At 36.5% G+C, this 9,166-nt stretch overlaps 1 protein-coding gene across 1 annotated transcript; it reads right to left on the reverse strand.

The window, feature by feature from the left end:
- Positions 1–7,045: 7,045 nt before the first annotated feature.
- LOC128226642 (uncharacterized) lies at positions 7,046–9,166 on the reverse strand. The gene is made up of 2 exons (XM_052936603.1): positions 8,238–9,166; positions 7,046–8,124 (listed from the first exon to the last, which is right to left on the reverse strand). The coding sequence occupies exons 1-2, from the start codon at positions 8,765–8,767 to the stop codon at positions 7,590–7,592; spliced, it is 1,065 nt and encodes a 354-aa protein (XP_052792563.1). The 5' UTR covers positions 8,768–9,166; the 3' UTR covers positions 7,046–7,589.

Genomic DNA, 9,166 nt, shown 5'->3' on the forward strand with positions numbered 1-9,166 from the left:
GTGCACAAATCCATCTTACTTTTTGTAATTGTATGCATGAGTATAATAAGGAACAGCTTTTGTAAATAATTCTTCCAATAGTTGTGCCTATTTTAAACTATATGCTTTTTCTTCCAGGTCACAGGCTCATTGCTATGTTTTGATATGTCATGTATGTTCGTTATTCATGTCGGAAAATAGCGCATTGAGCTCATGTTTCCTTGTTATCATACACCCGACTTTTAATAAAAAAATATTGTATCTTGTATTTTTGCACTAAAATTGAAGTTAAATCTATTTGATTTTAAGTGATATTTACTCAAGATATGTGTACATACATGTAAATCTTAGTTTAGTAAAAGTCCATTAATTTATCAATTATTTAATTCTTGGATTTCTTCTCACATTGGAGTAAAAATAAATATTCTGAATATACATGACGGGTCGCCCATCCTCCCTAAAAATTGTCGAAGTGAACTTTTCATATCAATATGGTCTGGGACCACTCCCGGATAATGATATATGGTCGACATATTGACCATCAGGGTATATGTTGTGGTAACCTTAAGATAACTTTCAGTTGAAAATCTGTTTCCAATCAATATATGAAAAACGCTTAGGCCTAGAGACCTTAAACTTGGTACAGAACCCTCAAACATGACTAGTACCCTAACTATTGTTAGGTCAGTTGGTCAAAGGTCAAGCTCGTGGTGACCTTAAGCTGAAAATCCGATTTCTTTTCATAACTGATACATTGCTTTTATCAACGTACCTCCATCTTGGTATCATGATGTAATGCTGCATCCGCTTCCTTTAAATCATGTTTCAAATAAAATATTCGCGACGTCTTTGATGCTCTTCAAAATAAGCCTTGTATATGTTTCGATTAGTCATTTGATTTTGAATGACAGATTCAGTTCAAATACTTGCTTTGGTGCATAACTGCCCATGTGCTACTTAATATAAAGGTAAACTTATAGTTGTTATTTGTTTTGTTCCAGGTACAGTTTTGGCCAATTCAACGTATCTTGCATTGCTTATAGAACTCATTGTATTCTTTTACAAAAAGCATTTCATGTGTTATTTTGGTATGTTTTCAGTGTGTTTGATTTTTGTTTATCATCATATGTTGTGTTGTTTTTTCACATAGATTAGTCATCTTGTCCATGAACAAAGATTATGCTTAAGTGTTCTTAATACATGCATGATTGAACTTGCTCCATATAAACTTTAGTTCTTATCTATCTGAACAACAGAATCCATTGATGACAATGATGAATTCTAGATTGTAATGCTGATACTCAATTAAATAAAAACCATGGAATATAAGTCACTTGAAATACTCATTTAATATGTGGAATACCCAGATAATTAAAAATTATGGAATAATATTCAACTGCATATGAAACATTGTCTGGAACTTTGGTTTCACGAATAATGCACTGTCACCCATAAAGCATTTAGGCACTTTTAGTAATATCTTTTCTACACTTCAAACATGACTGATTCGAATTTCATTTACTACCAGGGCTTACCAAATGCATCCAACAAAATGCACTGTACATGTTAATAAAGTTCATGTTAAAGGTCTCTTTCTATAATGACAGGATCCTCGCAAAATTCCTCTGGATCGAGTCACCCACATACTATTTATACCTTCAAGTTGTATGAATTGATGAATCTTAATATTGCCCCTAACCTATGTCACTCGTGGACAAAATTACCATATTTATATCAGTGTTTAAAAATATGCATATGCAATATTGTCCAGATTCTGGACGTAAACTACTGAGAGAAACTAAGAAATCTTCACACATGTCCGTTCCATTTGCCATTACATGACTATACCAACAAAACGTAGCAGGCCGAAAGCCTGTCAACGATTTAAGCGCTTTGATTTTAATCGTAAAAGTCTATACTATGCATTTAATAAAGCTTTAAGGTTGTTAGTATTTACCCACACATATAAATGGTTTTAAGCGACACATTTGCATAACCATTTATGTTTTTAGTTAGTTCATACTAACAAGCGTAATAAAGAAGTGTTAAATAAGAGCCGATGTAACGCTATTTTAAACATAAAACCTATAATGTTGAATGAACTACAATAACACTACCCCACCCCACCCCACCCCAAAAAAATCTGATTATAGGATAAAACGAAATAACACAATTTCCTTTAAAACATTTTGGTTCGATATCTTACGCCATATGAGAACTAAATTGTATCTTCAATACGATTCATTGTTTTTTCCGGGTTTTAACTAGTTAATTTCCGGACAATATATCTATCTAAAACCGATGACCCAGATTCTTTTTTAAGTTTTTAACCGATATTATCTAGATCCCTGGCCGCGCACATATATATTAATGTACTTATTTTGATTCCGAGATAGTGTTCACTGTTTGCGCTCTTCATAATACGTTTTGTTACTCGTGTATATTAAAATAATTGTTTTATATGATTTCACTTGCGTATTAATAAATTAAGCAAAAACGTTGCTTTTTCGCACTATTTTACCGCTCAAAACGTTTCATAAATATTTATTACATCAGCTAGTACTCATGCATAACGCAGCTTCGTAGCTATTAGAGCAATTAATAATAAAAAAATAAAAATAATAAGGTTGTTAACCACCGCAGTTCTAACAGCGCTGGGGTTGATCAGTGATAAGATTTTCTCTTGTTTGATATTCCACCAATTACATTACCAGACAAGGAACAGCGCCAATAAACCAATGAGTTCCATTTGATTTTTGATTCAACAATATTCCACATAACTATTTAACATCTCCATTAACTTTTGACGTTTCGCCGCCAAAGCGAATGAAGCATAGATAGCATATAAATGTCCTTGTTACATGTATGCCTATCCACTGTTCCTCCTTTTTTTGCCCAAACCTGATACCCAAATTGGAACATGGTTTTAGGTCGCATTGCAACGTGTCTGCGAGTACAATGCGATAAACGTATACTCGATAACATCCTCGGCACCCCAGTGTATTATAACCTATATAGGTTATAATACACTGGGGTGCCGAGGATGACTCCGAGGATGACTCGATAAGTATTCAAAAGCATTCCAGAGAGATGTGAAGATGGTTTTATTATTTCCCGCAATTGGGAGTAAATAGATCGAGCATTTTCAATATTCAATGTATGTTATTTTTTATTATATACATTTGCTAAACGTCATTATTGCACATTATATTATCATCCTTGTATCACTTTCAGAAACCTGATACTTTTACATTCGTGTGTTTATCCCTCTCAATGCAGTTTTGCTCTTAAGTGTAGATCAAATTACTCCCAGATTAGTCATGCCACAACTGATACAATTGTTATGATTTACCAATTGAATACATATCGAAAACAATGCTTCTTATTAAGGGCACCGTGTTGATTTGAAAGAAAACTAGGTATTTCTACCTCATGAGACGTTGATGATCACTGTAAATCTTTTAGCAATTCACCAATTAATCATTTAATATTTGTGCGTATTCAGCTTTAAAACACACGCTTACAATCTTGTTTTCAGTAACTGATGTTTTCCATAAATGCATTATTTAGTTAATGCATAAAGGGTTATCACTCAAAATTTATGTTTGTTATAAATGGGTATGCATTGATTTTATATACGAGTATCACTTTAATCGTCTTTGGAAATCCTTTGTCTTGCCTAAGTATACTAATCAAGTGACATTATGATACTATAATAAAGGCATGTTTAACAGTCAATATTCATTGTTAACTGTTTGAACAATATAAAGAATTATAAGGTGAACCATAGATGTATGTATTTCCTGGTACTTAATCATGTTGACAAGTATTGGAATAACATTGCCGTACAAATAAGGAAAATAAAACTAATGTTAAAAGGCATTTAAATAAGGTCACTTCCATGTCGCCGAGTTTAACATGTTGACATGGAAGTTTAAATTTATTTGCTTTACAACTATTGTGAAACTAGTTATTAAACAGACATATACATCATGAAAATTGACAAGTTTTTATTTGGATTTGGAGTGTATTCGGAGATAATGTTTTCCTTCTTGGTGACCTCGAATCAAAGAGCCGCACATGTCACGGCCTGATCCGTTAATATCACGGAAGTAATTGTCGCAAATTATATAAAATTGATGTTCAATCTTAATTTTCACAGCCAATCGCGTTCATTGTACTTTTTGTCCATTTGTACTGAAATTAGGAACGCGGACTTATTTTAGCTACTCAACCAGGCGGAGGAAGAAACGGCGGAATATGGCCAAGTGTGTGCAAAAATAACTGTATAGAACAATAAATTACATAAAAGATGATATTAATTCAATTCCTTGACTTAGGCTGTAAGAATAATATTTATATTGATTGTGTATGACGACTGACCGGCCCGATCTCGCTAGTACATGCGAATGGCCATTTGAAAGTCATTTCATCGGTCGGTTCTTTATATCGAAGGTAATTCCAGGTAATTTGAATTGTTATTGTTTACTTTTTAATTAACATGCGGATGTGCTCAAGTGTTGAATAAGACCCCTTGTATACGTTTTCAATCTGATCAAACTTCGGGTGATAAACCAAATTGACCACTGGTTTATCCGACCAAGAACCGACTTTGTAAATATCTAATACACTTTATATTTGACGTACTAAATACTACGATTTGTTTTATGTATTCTGGGCTGGTGTCTGGTGGCATTATATTACAATAAACACTATGTAATGTTATGTTATGTTCACTGTACAATACTGCCGACTGACCTTCATCCGACCGGATAAAGGATCGTTAATTCATACCTGGATAGTGATGGCTGGTCCGTTCGACACTGTTGGTCACATCGCCCGACTCACTTCGAAGATGGTACACTCAGGAGCGAGTTTCGAGAATACTTACTTGTTTCAAAAGCGATGTAAATTAAATTTAAATTAGATGTGTAGGAACTGGACTGAACCAAATTTAATAAACCGATTTAAACCTTTTACCCCTCCCAGTGCGGCTAATGTACGATCATCTTGATCCTAAACGTCCGCCATTTAAATTCCTACCCCAAAATTCCATTTCCATAGCTGGTAAGGGATAGGGTAAGAGTACAATATAATTCTTACCCTAACAGTATGAACTCACAGGCCTTTGGACTAAAAGTTGAAAATCCAAGGCGTGTCATTTATGACCCCAAGAACAAATGAATTTCATGAATTTCGACGGTGATGCTGCATACCAAAATGAAGGCTCTGTATTTTGTGGTAACGCGATGAGCTTCTGTTGTAGAGTGGTTATGAATCACTCGTTTTAAATCATGAAGGTTTGTTGAGCATAGCCTCTTAAGTTGTTAAGAATCACTAATTTCAAACCACAAAGTATCCCATTGATAGACAGACATTGTTTTAATCCCGATCCCGGATTATATCTTTCTGAGTGAGAACAATAATGACGGATTGTCTTCCAAGACTTTGTTTTCCAGGAACTATGGTCAGTTCAACAGACCGTCTCTACATAACTTGGAATAAGAGTGCTACCGTTCCTCCGTCCGTCAATGTGTAACAACAATCCAAATAATTGTACGTGGACGGATTTGTTTACGTGTTTATATGAAAAATCCTTCACGTACAAAGTGTTTCGGGCCACTTATTACAATTGCGATTCCGGGTTGAATGAAATTACGTCTATTAAAGATCATAGAAACAATCCATATTACAATTAGATGTTATTTCATAATAGTCTCGTGCAAAAAAGTCAATATCCAACGGAATTTTATGAGTTAACATATTTTTGTTCAATCCTCGCCTAACGGTATGGTATATACGTTATACATGAATCTGTTAACGTTTTATGTGATTTATGCCCTTCCATTCGGAATGCCGTTAAGGCCATCGCCTGTAAATGTGTTGGTCTGAACTGCGATACTCGATAGTACGACGATGAAAACGAGAACTCACGAAACTACGATAACGGAAACGCGAAAGTACGATGATGAAAACGCCACAGTACGATAACGAAAACGCGATGATGATAATGCGATATGCTATCGTGTTTTCACCATCATAATGTTACTTTTTCACCATCGTAATATCGTGATATCGCGTTTTCGTTATCGTAGTCTCGTACTGTCGCGTTTTCATCATCGTACTGTCGCATTATCATGATCGTACTGTCGTATTATCGCGTTTTCGTTATCGAACTGTCGCGTTTTCATCATCATACTGTCGCGTTTTCGCTACCGTAGTTTCGTGATTTCGCGTTTTCATTATCTTACTATCGAGTATCGCGGTTCAGATCAACACATTTACATGCGATGGCACTAACGGCATTCCGCAGAGAAGGGCATAAAACACATAAAACGTACACAGAAATTTGACTGTTGATAGCAAATCTGTGTCTGTTTGGTTACCATCCACTTTTCTCTGAAATGCCGGTACATGTTTTCAACCCAAAATATAGACATCGTTAACACCCGCTACCTGCCACATTACTGACTTCTGATAGTTTTATGCAATTTGTGATTTTTTTTTTCTAAATTTATCTTTTCGTATTTTAATGATTTTATTTTCAATTCATTTTAATTTCTTAAATGATACTGTTGATTTTGATTCGATTTCTCACATGTACTCATTGTTGACAGTATATAGTTGCTCTAATAGTATCAGTGTGACATACATGCATGTAGTTATACATTAAACGAGGAAGTGAGGAGGTAGATATGCCAAAAGTTAATGGATTTCGACACACAATAACTTCTAATTGTCAACACTATTTTCGTCCGTATGACAGATTCTTTCTAACGATACGGAAACATGTGAAGTCTTAAATCAGGGTATCAAATGTTATCATTGTCAAAGCTATCATAACGAAAGTTTATGACAATGGATGAAATCATTTTTGAACAAATTGGAATGGCAGCATTCTTCAATTTACTTGTATTTAACATTTTATAATAATGGGCGTTTTACGTGCGTTTTGGTTGAAATGTCAATATATTCATGGGCCGTTCACAGTAAAGTTGGAACATGTCATAGAAGAACGTGGCTATCCGAGGTTCTGTTTGAATTACACACTTTTAAAATGCAAATGCTGAGAAACTGATATTTATTGCTATATATAGATGCATAAATCACCAAAATAACCCACACAAAAAATTGCTTACAAATGACAACTCTAGAGCACAAACCAACATCTATTCCTACATGAATTATTGCCATCGCTTCTCACTCATACCTATTTCAGAGGTACATGTAAGCGCGAAAACATATTCGCTTGAAAGAGGATTTCTTAGTGAGTAAACAATAATAATTTCCACCATTCTATTATACGTCATCATTGATTTGGAGGTCTTGTGGAAAATAAACGCTCGCATTGCCCCGCTAGACTTAATCCTTCAATTTCTATGAAGATCTATATAAAATTTCTTTTAATATGGCTTTCTCATTTTGAATATCTGAAAGCAAAATGTATATCCTGCACAACACGGGTAGTTTTTCCTGTTTCAACTTATTTTCATGCCTATAATACTTTTCACATATTTCACATATAGCAGTAAATGTTCGCATTGTAACATTTGACAACTTGTGGCAGTTGTGTATTTTCGTTGGTTCAAATATGCGAACCCCACGTTTGTTCAGTGGTTGGCATGTGGGACAGCAAGATGGTTGTCCTTGATGGTAAGTTCTAGGGCGTGGCTCTCCGTGTCGCAGGTTGTTGACACGTCGTGGGAATGACCATGACTATGACTTCGGTGTGAACCCTTGGATCGCTCCGTGGAAACGTGCTCTCCCTTGGCGTACTGCCGCCGGCGGATGATGATGAACACGCCTAGGTTGAGAATGCCGCCGATGTTAGAGAACGTGGTGACAAAATGGAAGATTGGCTGCGGCACGTCGTCGGTGGCGAGTCCCCATATGCCGTATAGAGCCATGGCCCACCACTGGATGAAGAACGCCGCCACAAACAATGACATGGCGCGGGCAGCGCGGTGGGACGCCCGCATGGAGGCGGGCATGGGACCCAGTGACACCTTGATATCGTTACACTGCTTGCGGATTTGATTCCATGTGAGGATGTAGAGTACGATGTTCATGACAAGAACGATCAACAGCGGCACGGTCGTGAAAAACGTATTTGTTAGCCGGCCCTTGATCCCATCAAAGTAGCAACTGTAATAATAAGTCAGGTAATTTATATATTTTGGATAAAAAGTTTTCAGATATAAAACAACAACTAAGTTTTATTTTGGATTTGATTTGTAAGTTAAAATACGAGAACTTACAATGATCCGTTGGTTCCGAGCTGGCCTAATATACCGGCAATGGTTGCTCCCAGAAACGGAGCGCCGAACGTCCACGCTAGCAGCCTCCAGTCATAGCGCCCGAAGTTGATGTGCCGGTCAAAGTACATTAGCATAAAAGCGTTGACGGCCACTACGTTCACCATGAGATTCTGGGCCGTTATGAACAAGGCGAGGTTGAAGCCATAGAACTCACACAGCTCCTTGGGGTAGACATGATTACGGACGATCACGATGTGAAGGTGGTCAGTGAAGTGTGCCACGTTGAAGAGGCCGTCACACATCGCCAGGTAAACCACGAACCTCTCACTCTTGGACCAATGCGAGAAGAACGACTGGTAGTTCCGGTGTTTGAACGAAAGCACGACGGCTGTCACTGCGCACGAGAAACTTGTCACAATACACAGTATGGCGGGAATGTGGATGGCCAGAAACGTTCCGTTGTTAAGTCCGTACACGGGAATATCGTAGCCGTTTTGGGGAGCCTTATCCACACTGGTGTTACTTTCCATTGTTGCATTTACTCTAACAGCTAGTGTAATAGGAGTATTGTTTGCATCACTATTTGCTTTAATTTCTTTTCCTCTTTAGTTTCGAAGAAATAGTTTTTTTATAGTAATTTTGACTAACCTTTAACTGCTTTAACAACGTCATCCAAAAGGACAGACACGCTAGTATTTACGTGGATTTGCAAGTGTTTATTGTTAAAAGTACTGAACCTTCTCGTTTAAATAGATTTTAATCAAACGGAAGTAAAATATTCACTTCGGAAGATATAAGTGAGTGACAATAACAGTTTTAATCACAAATGAATCATCCTACAGGGGTGTCGACATTAATGAGATTTTCCAGATATTCCGAAGGGACACCAATACGTCCGAAGGGACACCAATACGTGAAATGAATAGTCA

Source organism: Mya arenaria, chromosome 3 (genome assembly GCF_026914265.1).
Source record: "Mya arenaria isolate MELC-2E11 chromosome 3, ASM2691426v1".
NCBI lineage: Eukaryota > Metazoa > Mollusca > Bivalvia > Myida > Myidae > Mya > Mya arenaria.

Bases quoted from the DNA above. Each gene is read 5' to 3' on its own strand.
- LOC128226642 (XM_052936603.1), bottom strand. From the start codon at position 8,767: ATGGAAAGTAACACCAGTGTGGATAAGGCTCCCCAAAACGGCTACGAT. The intron at 8,125-8,237 runs GTAAGTTCTCGT...TTATTATTACAG, and splicing joins CTCGGAACCAACGGATCATT to TTGCTACTTTGATGGGATCA.